At 54.4% G+C, this 18,620-nt stretch overlaps 1 protein-coding gene and 1 pseudogene across 1 annotated transcript; both read right to left on the minus strand.

The window, feature by feature from the left end:
• On the minus strand, positions 1-4,602 carry LOC134143742 (maestro heat-like repeat-containing protein family member 7). The gene is made up of 12 exons (XM_062582033.1): positions 4,252-4,602; positions 3,983-4,137; positions 3,681-3,828; positions 3,411-3,589; positions 3,193-3,330; positions 2,977-3,091; positions 2,413-2,553; positions 2,150-2,326; positions 1,908-2,063; positions 1,692-1,793; positions 1,106-1,208; positions 1-164 (listed from the first exon to the last, which is right to left on the minus strand). Exons 1-12 carry the CDS (start codon positions 4,600-4,602, stop codon positions 1-3), a joined length of 1,929 nt encoding a protein of 642 aa, XP_062438017.1.
• A 1,194-nt stretch (positions 4,603-5,796) lies between these two features.
• Positions 5,797-18,620, minus strand: part of LOC134143744 (DNA polymerase epsilon catalytic subunit A-like) — an 85,697-nt pseudogene continuing 72,873 nt past the window's right edge.

An 18,620-nucleotide genomic window follows, 5' to 3' on the forward strand; every position in this document is an offset into this window, starting at 1 on the left:
TCAGCCTTGGTGCCACCACTGCCAGACTCTCCGCAGGCGAGCGAGCAGGGCTCGGATGGTGAAGCCTGACGGGGATGCTTTCCTGGGCTCTTGGAGGGCAAAGGTTGTGTATGTTGCCAGGAAGCGGACTGTGGGGCTGCTGTCATTCTCCAAGCGCTGAAGTACTGTGATGGGAGGAAAGAGTGGTGATCATGCCCTGTACCAGCAGAGCCCCCAGGCCCTTCCTTGAGGGAGGGCCAAGGGGAAGCCAGGCACCAGGAAACCTGCCTGTGCTCAGTGATACTCCAAATGTTCCCCAAATTCCCTTCAGGAAGGTAGGCAAGAGCCCTCGAGCCTTGTGCAGGGCACGGGTGCTCTCTGCCTGGCCAAAAGCATTGGCCCTCAAATGCCCCAGAAATTCCCTGCATCTCCAGGCCCAGGCTCCTCTCACCAACCCCTGCCAGCCCTGCGTGTCCTACGTACGGCTGCACATCTCCTCCAGGTTCTCCCCGTGCCAGTCCAGGAGCCGCCCAGCAAGCCCTAAGCACACACAACCCATCACAAGGTGAGAGCCAGGCCAGGAGGGAGGGATCTGGGGCTGGGTAGAGGGACGTGGACTTTGGGGCAGAGATCTAGTGCTGGGGAGAGGGACCTAGGGGCTGTGGAGAGGGACTTGGGGTCTGGGCAGATGGGCCCAGGCATTATGGAGAAAGACAAAAGGACTGGTCAGAGGGTCTCAGGTGCTGGGGAGAGGGATCCAGGCATTAAGGAGGGGGTTGTGGGGGCTGGGGAGGGGGATCCAGGGGCTTGGGAGAGGGACCTGGTGGTGGGGAGAGGGTCGCAGACGCTGAGGAGAGGGACATGGGCTCTTGGGAGAGGGCCAGGAGGGCTGGGGAGAAGCACCCAGGTGTTATGGAGAAGGACCTAGGGACTGGGAAGTGGGTCCCACGTGCTGGGGAGAGGGACCTCGGCATTCAAGGGTGAGGCCTGGGGAGAGGAACCCAGTGCTGGGGAGAGGGTCACGGGCATTGAGGAGGGGAACACAGTCTCTTGGAAGAGGGCTGAGGAGAAGGATCTTGGGGCTGGGGAGAGGGTCGCGGGTGCCTGGGGGGGAGGGGGTTCTCACCGAGGAAGTATGCCGCCTGCTCACGCAGGGGAGTCCGGGGATCCTCCAGGTACCGGCAGCTGCAGCTCACATACTCGCTGGCTACCGGCCCGGCATTCCGCACCTGCAGGGACCCCCAGTAAAGGTGCTGGCACCGCTGAGCCTGCTCCCCTCTGTGGGACACCTATCCCCTCTCTAGGACAGGCGTTGCCAACACTGGGTCCACCCCCCCTCCCAGGACAGGTGAGGGCACAACCAAGACAGGGGCTGGCACCGCCAGGACAGGGGCTAGGACTGCCGGGAGAGATGCTGGCACCTTTGGGGCAGTGGTGGGCACCTCTGGGAAAAGAGCTAGCCCTGCTTCAGTAGGGGCCGGCACCTCCAGGGAAGATGCTGGCATAGCTGGGACAGGGATTGGCACTGGCTTTGCAAGCAGTCAGATTGCAAATTGTCCCAGGAGAAGCAACCTCCAGGACAAGGGCTGGCACCTGCAGGACAGATGCTGGCACTGCTGGGACATGGGCTGGCTCCCAGGAGAGGTGCTGGCAACAGCGGGACAGGGGCCAGCACCTCCAGGACAGGCCTGGCGCTGCTGGGGCTTCCTTACCAGGTACTCGCCAATACCCCAGATCTGTGCTCTCTCGGCCAGCTTCCGGAGCTGCTTCCAGTGCAGGAGCTTTGCAGCGTCCACGAGGGCTGCCTGGGCCACCTTCAGAGGAGTGGGGAGACGGGTGATGGCACCACGGCCAGGCCAGGGACACCCCACAGCCGCCGCCCAGAGTGTCCCCCGGGTGGCCGTACGGCCTGCCACAGTGCCCTGTACCTGTGCCACCCCGGGGTGTGGGTCACTCAGATGCAGGAAGAGGGGCAGCAGTCCCTGGCGTGCCACCTGCTTCATCTGCTGCCTCTCGCTGCCTGCTGCCCGGCTCAGCAGCTCCCCAAAGAGCTGCATGGCCAGCTCCCGCACCGCTCTGACCTCCTGTTGGGGCAAACATGCAACGTCAGCAGTGGCGATGGGGAGTAACCGGAAAGGGCTCCCTACCAGCTCCCTGCCGCCATCCTCACACTGGAGAAGAGGGACAGAAGGTCATGGGCCAGGTGCACAGCGAAGTGGCTGCTTTGCGATGGGGTGATGTGGTGCAGCACGTTACTCAGCACCACCAGCGCTTTGGCATCTGTCTCCCCGTCAGCATCCTGCAGCTGCTTCACCACGTCCGGGATCAGCTTCTGCATCTTCCTTGCCTGCAGCGAGACATGCAGCATTTTCCTCAGACCACTGATGGTGGAAATGCTCTGTACAGAGGCACGGGCGGCAAGCGCTCACTCACTGTGGCGGGTCTCTCAGAGAGGAAGAGGAGGCCGCGGAGCGCCAGCCAGCGCATGACTCGGCGCTCGTTGCCCAGCTGCTCCTGGCAGAGGCTCAGTGCCACCTCGTCATCTGCCGCGCACAGATCAGGGCACTGCAGCAGCTGCAACGGCACAGGGCCAGGGTGGCACAGGGACCAGTGGCCACAGCTAGGACCAGGACCCTGGCAAGTAGCACGGCATTCCCACTGCCACCTCCCACTTGGCCCCAGCCCTAGCCCCAGCCCCAGCCCCAGCCCCAGGGGCAGCCCCAGCTCCAGCTGGATCCCCTCATCATTGGCCCCTTGTGCGCAACCCCTCCACCCCATCCCTGTGCCCTCAGCGCCATCCCCATGTCCCCATCCCCTCAGCCTGGCTCCATCTGCAGCCCTCTGGCCTTTCTTCAGAGCACATGGAGCGCTGAGCGCCAGCACAGAGGGTGCGTGAGACACAGGGGACAGCTGGGGACTAACAGAGGCACCAGCAGAGTCCTCGTTCTGCTGTCACCAGCCACCCCTTCCCACTCATGCCAGCACCTCACAGCCTACCTCGATGAAGAAGGCCATAGAAGGGGTCTCCTGGCACCTGTCCTTGCCCCTCAGGGCCACGCTCAGGTTCAGGAAGACCTCAGCACGCTCCTCCAGGGGGTTGCCCTGCATCTGCCTGGCAATGGGCAGGAGAGTCACCGTGGTGGCCAAGACCGATGGGCAAAGTGCAGTGGGACCCCGTGGTGGGACGGGGAGTAAGGACCGGAAGGGGCTTACCTGGCCAGCAAGGTAACCCCCGTGAGGTGAGTCTCAGGCTGGCTGATCATGTCCCAGCCACCTCGCTGCTGCATGGCAGTGACCTGCTCCCTATAGCCGCTGCAGCACAACAATGCCTGCATGGCTTGCACCACCACCCTGCGCAGGGAGAAGAGCACTGATCTGTCATCCCCTTCTCCAGCATGGGCACTGGGGGACAGACCGGGTAGACAGGGTACCTGGCAGGCCTGTGAGGCATGAGTTTGCCCTCACGGCTGAAGGCAGGGATGTCCTCTTGCGCACAGACGATGGTAAAGGACAGCTGGAAGAAGAGCGCCAGGTAGAGGCGGGGGAAGAGTGCCTTCACCTGCTGCTTGCACATGTGCTGCAGGAGGATGATGTTCAGTGCCCGGGTTGCCTGCAAAGACACCAATGGCAGCCCTCACTAGTGCCACAGCTGCATGCACGGGGAGGCTTCCCTCAGCCAGCAAGCCTGTGGGGCAACTCACGGTCAGAGGGAGGATGCAGCTGAGGTCCTTGATGGTGGTGCCCGGTTTGCAGAAGGGCCGCTCCTGCAGCACACAGAGCAGCTCCTGCAGCACCTTCTCCGCTGTCAAAGACTGGGAGACCATCACCTCCCACATGGCCACGGCAACACTGTGAGTCCAAGCCAGAAAGGGTCAGGTCAGCATTGTGGCATCCTGCTGACCCTTGCCAGCGCTGGCCTACCCGGCGGATCTGTGAGGCCTGGAGGGAGCAGAGCTGCGGCCCTGCGGCTGCTGCACTCAGGCTGGCAACAGGGGAAGTGTACCTGTCACAGGTCGGGGAGCAGCTCAGCAGGCCAGTGACCACCTCACTGGGGTAGTGGCATGTCAGGCGGAGAAGGAAGGTCTTGAGCATGTCCCAGGCTGCGGCCTCACTGATGCCTGGCAGGTGCTCATAGATATGTGCCACAGTCAGCTGCAACTGGAAGAAACACGGGTTGGCACCAGCCTGCTGCCACAGGAAACCCCTTTGCCTGACAAATTGTGCTCTAGAGCCCCGTGCTTGGGGGTCATCACCAGTGGGCTGGAGGCTTACGTGTTCTGGCCTGGCAGCGCAGTATCCCATCATATCCTCGAGCACGTGTGTTGCCGCTGAGGTGTTGTAGGCACTGCTGTCCTTCAAGCCCTCGATGGCCATAAGGATCACATCTGCCTGCTCAGCCTCCTCACAGGCCTCCATGGGGCAGCTTGGGGGTCCATCCTCCTCCTTGACCCCAGTTCTCATGGAGATGCCAGGGTGTCTCTCCATATCGTCAACCCAAGCCTCTTTTGGGCGTCTGGGGGGTCTGGCCTCCTCCTTGACCCAGGCCTCCATGGGGTGGCTGGGGGGATGGTCCTCATCCTCACCCCACACTGCCGCAGGGCGGCTGGGGTGTCTCCCTGCCATGCCGGCTCTGGGGCTCAGGCAGGACAGGAAGGAGCAGTGGTGAAAGGGGGGCCTTCACAGGACCGTGGGATGGCTGAGGGAGCTCCCTGGGAGATCCTAGCCGTCCCCCTCCCCTCACACTGAGACGATGCTGTGGGGCATTACGTGACACCACGAGGGACCATTGGAGTCACAGTGGGGGGGACAGTGGAGATCACAAAGGGCCCTGACATCACCCTGGTCGGTCTCTGCTGCAGCTCACTGCAGTGAGGCCTCTGTGGGGCTGGCTAGGAGGTGTGGGGAGCTGCTCATTAGCTAATTACACAAGGGCGACCTGTGAAGGGCCACCTCTGAGCCAGGGATTCCCCGTGTAGGTCTGAAATAGGGAAGCTGGTGGGCAGTCTCCATGCCCAGGGGCAGCCAGGGGCTGGGGCTCCTGAGGCAGCTGAGGCAGCTGCAGCCATGGGGCAAATCCGGCTGGTAGGGGCTGTGGGCAGGGGGCAGGCAGTTTTGGGGGGGGTTAGCCAGGACAAGAGAAGGCTGAGAGGGGATCTTATTAATGTCTACAAATACCTTGGTGTGGGGGGAAGTGTCAAGGGGATGGGGCCGGACTCGGATCAGCACTGCCATGCGACAGGACAAGAGGCAATGGGCAGACTGTCTCTACCACAATAAAACCTGAACATGAGGAAAAAGCAGTATTTTCAATATGCGACCTGTTACAGACAACCTTCCTCCTCACCTCCCAACCCTGCCAGTTCTCTCATCAGCCACTGGAGACTTACATCACTCCTGTTAAAACCTAGCCTGTTTCCATTCGAATCTGTAGCTGAATGTTGCGGCTCCTACGCACCAATTCCTGCCTGTTCTCCTTAGAGAATTGGCTGCAGACATAGGAGGGTTTTTCTTAATTGCAAACAAAAATAAAATAAGATACAGTTTAATACACAGTCAAATGCACTCCTCTACTGTATGTTAAGTCCAAGCTGCCTCCAGTGAGGGCCACTTTCCACAAGAAATTACCTTCCTTGGACTGTTTTTGACTGGTAGGTAGAAATGGACAGACAGAAGCACTGCTACGGAGTAGACTAAGGAGACAATCAGACTCCTCAAAAGACAAGGCAAGTTTGAGGCTCCCTGAGGCTCAGAGCAACAACTGGAGAGCTGAGAGGTATCTGATGGATAATGAGCAAGGGGAGGAGGAAAACTGGAAAGTTACAGGAAGTTTTCCAGATAGTCCAGATAGTCTGATATGAAGGGAACTTTACACATGACCACTTTGATGAGGACAGCTGCAAATATGTGAAAGATCAGTGAGATTACATCGACAGCATAATAGCCAAAGAGAGCCCAAGGTAATGCAAGACAAGGGGCAGAGCAGTACTTCTTCTCCTGAGATTAATATCTTTCCTGAAAATTTCCAGTGTGCTTTCATGGGAAAATGTTGACATTTTATTAAAACTATTCAGCCATTTCAGCTGAGGAGAAGGTGCTCCTATCTTTTCTTTAAATGTTGAAAACAATTCTTCACCTTTCCAGGCACAGCTCAGGTGTCTAAGCACAGGCACCCAGGGGCACTTGGGGAGGCCCCAGTGTGTCGGAGGTAGCTGCTTGGGCCTGGCAGCTCTCATGGAGGACCTGTGGGAGCCCCTTGGAGCTGCAGATGGAGGCTGGGCAGAGGAGAACAGGGCACCTACAATGGCACCAGCTGTCTGTATTCCTGTGACTGCAGTCCACCCCAATTCTGGAATCACTTTCCTTTAAAGAAAAAAAAAATTGCCCTCAAAAGATCCAGTAGCCGTTCTTTTACACTCATGCCTGCACCATTAAAAAGATATTTGTGTGTCTTGCGCAGAGCTCAGTGGCCCCCGAACACTCCCTGCCCAGGGCTGTCCATGCCACTCCTCACTCTGTACGGAGTAAGGCGTGCACACCGCGGAAACGAATGACCACAGAACCCAACATCCCGGCCCTGTGCCTGACGGCAGCCTATCAGGTACTCAGGCAGACGTGACCTCACAACCACTCATCCCAGACAGGAGGGAAGTGCTGGCCTATCAGCTTCACCCACAGAAGTGACGTCACAGTCACTTTCCCACCTATGTGCCTGCTCATGGTCCGGCACCTGCAGACACAGAAGTGACCTCACCGGCACCTTCATGGCTGTGTGCCTCTCACTGCCCTATGGGCTTCTGAGAATCAATAAATCTCATAAAAATGTCTCCAGCCACCAGTCTCCTGGTGACCAGGAGCTGCATCAGCTGACCAGATGCAAGTGACCTCCTAATCGCCTACCAAGCCAATGGGCCTGCTGATGATCTTTCCCCTTCCCTTATGGAAACGACCTTAGCATGGTCTTGGCTTCCATCCAGTCAGGTGCTCAGGCAGAAATTACACCATAACTATCCCCTCAGCCACGTGCTTGCAGCTGGCCTCTTAGAGGCTGAGGTAGAAGTGATCTCTCAGTCACCATCCGAGCCATGCAACTGTTTCTGGTATGCCCGATACTCAGTTCTAAATACCTCACTATCAGCATCCTGGCCCTGTGCCTCATGGTGGCCTACCAGGTCCTTAGGCAGAAGTGATCTTGCAAACAATTACCTCAGGCATGAGCCAAAGGCTCATCAGAGCAGCTGTCAGCTGCTCAGCTAGAGATGTCCTAACAATCACCTACCAGACCCACATGTGGTTGCTTATGGCCTCGCAGTTTCTGTGACAGACAGGGTTTATGTTCTTACTTGGGAAGTTGTGTCTGCCTCAGCCTCGGACAGGCTAGCAGCAAGATCATGGCTGAGGCATGTGTGTGTGAGGTCACTCCTGCCTTAGCAGCTGACAGACCAGCAGTAGCCAAATGGCTTGGCTGTTGATGGGAAGGTTACTTGTATCTGATCAGCTGAAAGTGGGAGTTTAGTAAGCATTCTGTCTGGGGACCCTGGCAAGAACTGCAGAAACTGCAGGCCTCCAAAAACCTAGTGACACATTGCAAAATATGCTCAGCAGAGATGGACATCTGAACTGCCAGGTCAGAAATGACTCCCTTAGGTAAGAGACGAGTATCTGAAAAGATGAGGGCCATAATACTGAAGAGGCTCACAGAGTTATTTGCATAAAACAACTTCAGCTTTGCAAGCCAAACTATGCTCGTAAGGCGTTAAACAGGATAGGTTTGATAAAGGATATGCACAATAAAGTTACTTCGGGCTCAGGAGGCCTTCAGGGCTCCCTGATGTATCTCTAACTTTGTATTGGTAAACTAAACTCCTTCCCCCCACCCTAGGTGGAGGTTCTTGAGGGGAGGGAGGTGGAAAGCAGCAATCTCCTCTGCCTAAAGACAGCAGGATGCTGCCCAGTGAAAAGAGCCGCATCATGCAAGGAGCCAGCTTTGTGCCTGATCTTGTGCTGATCATTTGCACACGCCTTGTGAACCCGGAGTTCCTTGGCCACCTTTGGTGTTAGCGCAATAGATTCTCTGTGTATTTGGGAGGTGGAGGCAAGGGAAGGCAGTGAGCAATGCGTAAGTGCTCCAGGGCAAAGGCGCACAGCTCAGTCTTGATGGTAATAAAGGAAAGGCACAACCAATTGTTCCCTGTTATGGATTGTGCCCAGGGTGACAGAGTGGAGATGTCCCATGTAGCCTTGCCAGGAGATGAAAGCCGTTTGCAGGGGACTGTTATGTTTGTAGTGGTAACAGCATAATGAAGGGCCACGAGAGTGGCGCAGGTGAGCTTCTCCTCCGTGAAGGTTTGCACTTTTCAGGTCACTTGTGACTCAGTCCCAGAAAGACCAGCAGCAGGCACCTTGATGCCCTTTGCGCTTGCGAGGTGAGTTGTGCCTCTGAACCTGGTAGGCCAACAGTATGCCGCTAGCATTGGTGCAGATGGTGAGGTCCCTTGTGTCTCAGTGCTTCATGAATGGGGAGCAGGCCCCTTGCTGCTGCTTGTACTTGTTTAGGGCAATTGTGCCTGAGTCCCTAACAGGCCAGGCAGATCTATGTCTCCATGGATGCCTGTGACATCACTTCAGCCTCAGGAGCTGGCAGTCCCGCTTGATGCATATTGCTGATGTTTGTGTTGGTAAAGAAATTTGGCCTCAGTGTCTGCCAGGCCACTAGTGGACACAGTGCTCCTTTTTGTATTTGTGAGGTGAACTTTGCTTCAGTACCTGATTAGACAGCATCAAGCACATGGTTCCCCTTGCCCTTGTGCTTAGGGCCTGGTAGTCCAGCAACATGGAAGCACATTCCTTCGATGCAGATTCTGTTGTCCTTTGTATCTGTACTAGGTGATAGTTGGTGGGAATGGTCCGTGTTGTAACTTTTGTGTCTATACTACCTGATACTTGGTGAGAATGGTCTAGTATTGTAACTTTGTAGTGCCTAGAACAGTACCACTGTGTTAAGCAGGATACAAATAAGTAACTAACAAGGTTTTGGAAATCTGTGAGAAAGAACAGCGTTTGGTTACACATAGATTCGGTGGCTCCCAGCCACAGAATAACCATGAGAAGCAGTCAACATGAAGGTCTCAAGTTTAAGAGTAGTGAAATAGCGAACCCCACAGTCAAAGTGGCCCCCGAAATAAGTCTGCACTTGTGTGCAGTATCCTAGCCCGGTTACGCAGCCAGGGCGGAGTTGGGCTAGACTCCCTGCACTCGTTGGCCCCATGTTCCAGGATACCCACCTACCGCCAATAATCATAAATATCGGAATTTTTCCAGAGGAGAGGGAGGCTGCTACACAACAGAGGGCCACGTTGCCTCCTCGGGGATGCCTGAAAAGATTGTGCCTGCCGACTCTCCCTCTCATCATGCAGATGATCGGGACAAGCATTGGAGTGGTCCTTCTCGAGACTACCATCAAGTCGGTCTGTTTGTAAGTATCTACTAATAAACTGCTTGCTGCTGAAGAGTGTTTGTGTGTGAGAGAGAGTTTGTGCTGGCTTGCCAAACAGGACATTTGGCCCCCGGGAATCTAACTAGAGCATCATTGTTGCTGAAGAATCTGACAGGCCATCAGCAGACCCATTGCTGCTGTTTCTGGTTCTGAGTTCTGGTTCTGCATGAGTACCTGGCAGAGCCGCAGTGCAGACAGTGCTGTTTGTGCTTCCGAGATTTTTGTGCCTCTGTCCATTGAGGCCAGCAGCACAAGCATGGCTTCAATGCAGAGTGTGAGGACACTTTTGTTTAAGTATGTGAGAGGCCAGGGGTAGGCACGTAGCTGCTGCTTTTGCTTGTGAGGTCGCTATTGCTGTGCTGTCAGATATGCCAGCAGGTGGCTTTGATGAAGACTGTGAAGTCACCACTTCCTGAGAACGGGATAGGCAAGCTGCAATTAAATTCCTTTGATACATATTTGTTTTCAGTGTTTGTGGATGTGGAAGGGAAAGAAAGAAAGAGGGGTTTTAATTCCAGATCTGTTCTTTTCATGCCATGTGCATTAAGAAGAAGAAATCGCTAGTCAGGATATCAGGATGGAGGCATCTGTGATGCCGCTGACGGGAGGTTGAAGGACTACAGCAGAGGGGCCTGGGTGCAGCTACCGCCTCATCTACCTTGTGCAGCTGAATTTGCCCATGTGCTTGTTGCTTGGGCTGCCCTTGTGGGAGGATTTCACTCTCTCTCCTGAGTCAGAGAGCCTGGGAAAAGCAGCTGCTCAGCTGAGGTCTGAGCACCAAGTGCTGGGGGTGCTTGCTTGGTCTGGTGCAAGTACTGTAGGTATTGGGGGATTGTTTAGTTTCTTTGGGGAAACAGTTTCCTGATGTGAAGAAGTAAAGACTAGTGCTATACCAGGAGTGGGCAGAATGGGTGTCCATGAGTCTGTTCTGCACTTTCCTTATTCCTGGCATTTCTGTTGATGTGCATCCAGATACAAGACCCCTTGCACTTCCTTTTCCTCACAACAGCCACACTGTCGACCGCCTTTGTCACACAGATGTGTTGCTTGCTCATGGCCAACTTGCCCACCCGAATCCCTGGGTCCTTCTCTGGAAAGCTGCTCCTCAGCTGGTCAGTCCCCAATGTGTCCTGATGCCTGGGGATTTTTCTTCTCATGTGCAGGACTTGGCATTTCCCATTGCCAAACTTCATGAGGTTCCTCTCTGCCCCTTTCTCCAGCCTGTCAATGGCCCTCTGCGTGGTGCCACAACCTGCCTGGTTGTGCAGTAAATGTGGACCAGGCAGCACTCATGCGTGCCTGTTGTGGGTAATGGGCTGCAGAGGGCTGTGGGCAAGGAAGTGCAAAGGCCAGAGGGGTAAATGCGGATCTGTGGATTTATACAAGTGCTGTGCAGTGCTGGTGTGTCCACATGAGCAGAGCTGCTCAGCCAAGGGCTCCGCGGGCACGAACCCATTTTTTTTAGTTGTAGGAGCAGAAAGGATTGCTTGTTGGAGCGTATCACAAGGTAACTGCAGGCACCGCTTCTGTGCTCACAGCTCCTGACCGACCTTTAAAAAGGTTACTTCATTTTGAAGTAGAATATCCCCTTTCGGGGCTTTTTTTTTTTTTTTTTTTTTTTTTTTTTTTTTTCCCTTTTAATTTCCTCGGAGCTTAGGTACTAGATTTGTTCCTTGATGATTATCAATCATGGAGAAGTTTTCAATGCCCAGTTAGGTAGTAGAGGCAAGAGAGACAAAATTTGGGGTGGATTTTTTTTGTTGTTGTTGTTTTTTAATGCAGCTATTAATCCTCTGGCATCCAAACAAGAAAGCAGGTGAAGGTATTCTCTAATTACAATTTGGCTAACTGCATTTTTTAAGCAAAAGGGTGTTCCTTGGGAAGCACAAACCCATGTGAAACCTGTAGCAGCTCCCCATCCCTGTGCAGGGAACAGCCCAGGACAGCATCTCCCATGGCATGGGCTGGGACAGTGGTTGAGTGGTGCCCCCCACCATGGGGTGCAGAGGTAGAGCAGAGCCAGGACCAAGGCTGGGCACAACTGAGGAGAGGTTCTGCCCATTTTTGAGGCTAGTCACCTCTGGGAGCCTCTGTCCTGCACCTGAGGGGATGTGCTGGGTCCAAAATCCTCTTGTCTTTTTCAGCACAGATGCTCCCCAGCCTCTCTGCTCCCAGCCTGAGGCTTTGAAGAGTGTTGGGCTGTGCCGGCTGGTTGCGCTGAACTCGAGAACTCATCATTTGTTAAGGAGAAGAATTTCTTGGAGCTTAGCGGTTCTACACCTACGACAGATGCTGGACAACACTGAACATGCCAGAGGTATAGGAAAACTAGAAAGGTTTGTAAAGCTCGAAATGTAATGGAGCTGGTAATACAGAGTCATGGTGGGATAGCTCACATGACTGGAATGGAGTCGTGGATGGCTACGTGCGTTTTAGGAAAGATAGGCCAGGAAGGCGAGGTGGTGAGTTCCTCTTTATGTAAGAGAGCAATTGGAATGCCTCGAGTTCTGCCTAGGAGTGGAGAGCTTATGGGTGAAGATCAAAGGGCAGGCTAACATGGGGACCCCATTGTGGGTGTCTAACACAAGCCACCTGACCAAGAAGAGGAAGTCAATGAGGCCTTCCACAGACAGCTGGAAGTAGCCTCCCAATCACAGGCCCTGGTTCCCATGGGAGACTTCAACCACCCTGACATGTGCGGGAAGGACAGCACAGCTAGGCACAAACAGTCCAGGAGGCTCCTGCAGTACATCGATGGTAACTTCTTGACACAGGTGGTGGAGGAGCCTACGAGGAAGGTTTTCTTGCTGGACCTTGTCTTAAGCAACAAAGAAGGACTGGTTGTAGATATGAAGGTTGGGGGTAGCCTTGGTTTCAGTGACCATGAGGAGGTGGAGTTGGGATCCTGCAGAAAAGAACTAGGGCAACAAGCAGGACTGCAACCCTGGACTTCAGGAAAGTGGACTTCAGGCTCTTCAGAGACCTAATTGGTGGAGTCTCATGGGTTAAGGCCCTAGAAGGAAGCGGGGTCCAAGAGAGCTGGCTAGTATTCAAGCATCACTTCCTCCAAGCTCGAGTGGGGCATCCCAAGGAGAAAGAAGTCCAGCAGATGGGGCAGGACACCGGCATGGATAAGCAAAGAGCTCTTGGCCAAATTCAGACAGAAGAAGAAAGTACACAGAATGTGGAAGAGGAGAGAGGCTACTTGGGAGGATTATAGGAATGCTGTCAGAGTATGTAGAGATGCGACGAGGAAGCCTAAGGCCCAGCTGGAATTAAGTCCAGCGAGGGATGTTAAGGACAACAAGAAGGGCTTCCTCCTATACCTCAGCAGCAAGAGGAAGGCTGGGGAAAATGTGGGCCTGCTGCTGAATGGGGCAAAGGCCCTGGTGACGAAGGCTGCAGAGAAGGCAGAATTACTGAATGCCTTCTTTGCTTCAGTCTCCACTGCTAACAGCAGCCCTCAAGAATCCCAGAGGCTGTAGACAAGGGAGAAAGCCTGCAGAAAGGAAGACTTTCCCTTGCTTCAGGAGGATCGGATTAGAGATCTTCTGGGCAAGCTTAATGTTCACAAACCCGTGGGTCCTAATGGGATACACCGACGAGTACTGAGCTGCAGATGCTCTTGCCAGACCACTCTCCATCATCTTTGAAAGGTCCTGGAGAACAGGAGAGGTGCCTGAGGACTGGAAGAAAGCCAATGTCACTCCAGTCTTCAAAAGGGGCAAGAAAGAGGTCCCAGGTAACTACAGGCCAGTCAGCCTCACCTCCATCCCTCGAAAGGTGATAGAACAGCTCATTCTGGATGCCATCTCCAAGCATATGGAGGAAAACAGGGTGATCAGGAGTTGTCAGCATGGATTCACAAAGGAGAAAACATGCTTAAGGGGAAATCTGATAGCCTTCTATGATGCCATGACTGGCTGGGTAGATGAGAGGAGAGCAGTGGACATGGTGTGCCTTGACTTCAGCAAGGCTTTCAACACTGTCTCCCGTAACATCCTCCCAGGCAAGCTCAGGAAGTGTGTGTTGGATGAGTGGAATGTGAGGTTGATTGAGGATTGAGAACTGGCTGAACGGCAGAGCTCAGACAGTTGTCGTCCGTTGTGCGGAGTCTAGTTGGAGGCCTGTGGCTAGTGGAGTTCCCCAGGGCTCAGGACTTGGTCCCATCCTGCTCAGCTTATTCATCAATGACCTGGTTGAAGGGACAGAGTGCCTCCTCAGCAGGTTTGCTGATGATACCAAGCTGGGAGGAGTGGCTGATACAGCTGAGTGCTGTGCTGCCATTCAGAGAGACCTGACCGGGCTGGGGAGTGGGGCAGAGAAGAACGTCCTGAGGTTTGACAAGGGCAAGTGCAGAGTGCTGCACCGAGGGAGGAATAACGCTAGGCACCAGTACAAGGAGGGGGCTGACCTGCTAGAAAGCAGCTCTGCAGAGAAGGACCTGGGAGTGCTGGTGGACAACAAGTTGATCATGAGCCAGCAATGTGCCCCTGTGGCCAAGGCAGCCACAGGTATCCTGGGGTGCATTAGGAAGAGGTTAGAACCTCATGATGGTCTTGGCAGCAGCAGCAATGTTGTCTGTGATGTTCCTTTTCCCGCACTGGCTCTTTTTGCACGCATTCAGATGTGCCCATGTGTAGTAAGAGCACCTGTGGAAGATCTGGTGAGGACTCAGGCAACTGGCAGAGCACGTGAGAGTAGCCCCAAAGGGTGCTCTCTACCCACTGACCAATCCAGTCAGGGCCGGACATGCATATTGCCCTTTGTCGACGATGTCTAGCTACTTTGCAGCCAGTTGCTACTCCAGCTGCATACGGTCGAGATGAAGAAATAGCTCTAGTCTGACCAAGTGTGTAACTCTCCTCAGTGTGTATAAGGATCTGAAGGGAGAGTGTCAAGGGGATGGGGCCGGACTCTTGTCGGTAGTGCCATGCGGCAGGACGTGAGGCAACGGGCACAACCCGAAACACAGGCAGTTCTGCCTGAATATGAGGAGGGAGTTCGCTGCTGTGAGAGTGACAGAGCACTGGAACATGTTGCCCACAGAGGTTGTGGAATCTCCTTCTCTGGAGCTATTCAAAGCGCACCCAGATGCACTCCTGTCTGACCTGCTGTAGGTGACCCTGCTTGAGCAGGGGGGTTGGACTAGAAGATCTCCAGAGGTCCCTTCCAACCTTACCCATTCTGTGAAAGGGCACTTTAGAGGACACGGAGTGACTCCTGGCTGGCCGTCCAAGCTGGGTGTCCAGCAGCTTCCCAGCTGTGACCGCTCTGCGCGGTTCCCGGGGCTCCCCATGCACTTTGGAGTAGAAGTCATTCATTAAAGTGAGATCCCCCTGAATGGCTGCACAACTCTCTGGTGTATCAACCGCTTACGAAAGCCCTACTGCCCTTACCCACTGAGCCCATCCATTCACTGTAGAGTTACCTTTCTTATGCCATGCTGAGTATTCCCAGTCCCCTTCTGGGGAAAATATGTGTGGAAAGGGCTCTGGGGAGGATTTTCTCCATCACCTTCTCAGGGATCAAGCTGAGGCTGACAGGCAGACAGGCTGCCAGGTCTGCATCCTCCTTCTTGCCGTGCTTGTGGGTAGGAGTGATGTCTGCTTTCTTCCAGAGCTCAGGAACCTCCCCCAGTTTTATATACGCTTTTCAGGGAGTACTTCATACCAATTTTCCTACCGGTTACAATTTCATTATTCGCTCTGTGCTTGCACTTTCACCTTCCTGTTAATTAGCATACGAAGTGGAGAAGAGGCATTGACATCATTATCATGGCATTTCCATCTCATTATTCATTTAGGGGTGTCTAGGATAACATGTTAATAAGCCTTTATGAACCGACAGTCACTTGTGGGTTATTCCTGTTTTTGAATTGCCTACCTCTCACATTCTTTGACGTGCTGTGGTTTCAGCAAGGTCATTCTGCTGCAGTTGGTTATCCATTGCAATGCTGTTTTTCTCTCCGCCTTGGTCTTGAGTCGTGTTAACTATTTGCAGGGGTTTCCTCTCAGCATCGCTCCAGCATCGCCATGACAACAGCCGGATCCCTCAGCATGCAGACTGATGCCTGTCCAACTGGTCTACAAGTCGCTGAGGCCTAGTATGAGCTGGGGTACTGCCTCCCTCCTCCCTGGGACCTTTCTGCAGACCACAGCTAACTGCTAAAACTCATCGCGGATTGAAAGAGTCAGCGGATGCACCTGGTATGGGTGAGTGAGTTCGATGGACTGCTCCCAAGATGGCTGGGGATCGGAAGTGCTTGCTGGGTGAGGCAAGGGGGCTTGTTCAGCCTGGAGAAGAGCTTTCAAGAGTACCTCAGGGCCTGGGAAACCTACTCTGCCACCATAGCTGACCCTGCTGGGAGCCAGAGGTTGGGCTAGAGGCCGCCGGAGGTCCTGCCTTGCCTCAGCGAGCCTGTGATTCCTTCCGCTCTGGCTCTTCTCTTACTGATGTTAGGGAAAGCACTGAGGTTCCGTGGGACCATGGAAGTACATCAGACACAAGCACGATCTGCCCTGGGTCCTGCTTTGCTTCACCTCTTAGTCTCTTTCTCGCTCTTTTCCCCCGTCTAAGTTCTTCCCTCTTGCCATCCACATAGCCTTGCCTCCAAACAGCCCGTCTCTGTTTGCCCTTTCCCCACAGGGAAAGGTTTTGCTTGTCTTGAACCCTCCTCTGGTGTTTTTGAGATGCCTTTGAGATGGTAATTCCTACCTTGGCCAGCAATGCCATTACACTAGCACTGCCTGCTAGTAGTGGTGCTGTGCTGCAGTTAGTTCTGCCCGCTGTTATCTTGTCAGAGGCACCAAAAAGTGTGGGTGAGCCGTCTGCGCACACACGTGAACAGCTGACACCAAGGAGCTTCCGTCTGGCGGAATCCTGAGAAGCCCGGGGATTCGGCCAGCGGCACCTTCATGAGGTTTTACAAGCAGAAGGGGCAAGTCCTGGTCCCCTCGGCTAGGGCTGTTGTGTGTGCCACCAGGGCCGACCAGGAGACACCGGGACCTTGCCGTTCTCTCGCCCCACTGGGCAGCCTGCAAGGTGTTGTGTCCTTGCCCTGCACTCGCCATTGCACGCCCCCACCCTCACACTGCCCCCAGGAAGAGCCCTGAGCAATGTGCAAGGGAAAGGATCTCCCTTCCTAGGGGCTGGGTGTCCGTGCCTGGCCATTTTGCTTGATGAAACACAGGAAGGGGTTACGTGGTGTCAGAGCCACCTGCGCATTTCCTCTGCCTGCCTGTGATTGGGGATCACAATGTTCTGCTCTCATCAGCCCCCCTTGTTGCTAATGGCCTTCAGGGGGACCCACTCATGCTCTGCAAACCTTTGGGCTGGGCTTCTGACTTTGACTTCTTGACCATTTGGTTCAATCTGCTCTCAGAAGCTGAGTCCATGCACTCAGCACCAGAACCCCATGGGGCTCATTAAAATGCAGAAAGCCCTGATGAACCACCGCTCTCCCTATAATTTTCTTCAAGGCTTGTACGACTAATTGCAGAGGTTTGGGGAGTGTAGCTGAAAGACAGTCTTCCCTAATACGCCCGTCTTTCTGCTTCTAGTGAGCTTTCTTCCTCTTCTTCTGCTTCTGCAGCTTCTGCTGCTGCTGCTTCTGCTTCTTTTTCAGCTTGCAGAATAAGGGAGAGCAACATTCTCCAACTGGTATGGATCCAGGGTGTCTCCTCATGAAGTCAGGACATGCCAAAAAGCACTGTCGTGGAGATGAGACACTGTATGTGTTGTCCAAAATCTGGGTTCTGTTACCCGGTGTGCAAGCAACCAATAGACACACAGGGTCGAGATGTTTGTTTATTTCATTTCTGCGCAGAGATGGGTGCTAGGTGATAAATCCACAACGCTGGCACACTTTCTCCCCCTCTCATTCTTGATTTATACACGCTTTTCAGGGAGTACTTTATACAAATCTTTCTATTGGTTACAGTTTCATTACATCAGGCAATTGTTCTGTGCTTGCACTTTCACATTCCTGTTAATTAGCATAGGAAGCGAAGAAGAGGTTGTAACATCATTATCTTGTCATTTCCATCTCATTATTCATTTAGGGGTGTCTAGTTTAATATGTTAATAAGCCTTAATGAACCTAAGGTGACTTCTGGGTTACTCTGATGTTTTTGTCTTACCTCCCCCTCGCATTCTTCAAAGTGCTGTGGTTTCATCAAGGTTATTTAGTCAGAGCTCGTTATCCTTTGCAGTACTGTTTTTCTTTCTGCCTTGTCCTTGAGTCCTGTTAACTATTTGCAAGGTTTTTTCACAGGATTTCTCCAACATTAGTGCTGACTTGCCAAAGCGGACAGCCAGCCACCGGGAACCTAAGTGGCAGAGCGGCAGGGGCACGGGCGGCTTCTAGCCCTGCTTGTGCCGCAGGCACTGTGACTGCGTTGCTGGGTCACAGTGCTGCGACATGGGGTCCCCGGGCCGCGCTGCAGCCTCCCTGCTTGCCGTCTGCCGGCCCAGCATTGGTACAAGGCCCCGGGGCTGCCAGCCCTGCTGCAGCCCCTGTGCCCAGCACCCCAGGGCAGCTGCACCTCCCACTGCAGGGCCGTGCCTGGGCCATGGCCCGGGACGCCTGTTGGCCCCTTGCTCTGTATCAACGCGCCCCACGCTGCCCCAGGCTTGCCCCAGGTCACTGCAGAAAGGGCAAGAGTCCGCTCCCATGCTGCCATTGGGAAGTGGCATCCCTGTGCCATGGCACCCCCTCCCCAGGCCAGGGCCTATTGCTGAAGGGGCCAAACCTCTCAAGAGCACCTTAGAGGTGTCCCGCTCAGAGCATCCCTTGGTCTCCAGCAGGACCTTGAAGATGGGCCAGCCTTTTGGTGCCTGTTCCATCCTAGCAGAGGCCTATCCTCCCCAGGGACAGGACACATCCTTGGGGCCTGCACCCGACACTCACTTCCTCTGCTAGACACCAAGCTAGCATCTCACAGCTCACAGCCCAGCATTGGGCACGCAGCGCCCTGCCTTCTGCCCTGTGAGAATGAACACACACTGCTGAACTTCCTGGCAAATGGGATCCTGCCCAGTGTGCAGTGCTGCACAGATCACTTGTCCCTGCACATGCCCAGTCTCTGTGGCCCAACATGTCCATGTCCCCAGGGGTGCAGTCATGGTCGCAGTTGAACACAGCACT

This window comes from Rhea pennata, chromosome 8, assembly GCF_028389875.1.
Source record: "Rhea pennata isolate bPtePen1 chromosome 8, bPtePen1.pri, whole genome shotgun sequence".
In the NCBI taxonomy this organism is placed as follows: Eukaryota; Metazoa; Chordata; class Aves; order Rheiformes; family Rheidae; genus Rhea; species Rhea pennata.

Excerpts from the sequence above, each read along its gene's own strand:
- LOC134143742 (XM_062582033.1), bottom strand. The coding sequence starts at position 4,602 with ATGGCAGGGAGACACCCCAGCCGCCCTGCGGCAGTGTGGGGTGAGGAT. Across the intron at positions 4,138-4,251 it reads GCGCTGCCAGGCCAGAACAC|TTGCAGCTGACTGTGGCACA; the intron begins GTAAGCCTCCAG and ends TGTTTCTTCCAG. Across the intron at positions 1,209-1,691 it reads GGGGTATTGGCGAGTACCTG|GTGCGGAATGCCGGGCCGGT; the intron begins GTAAGGAAGCCC and ends GGGTCCCTGCAG.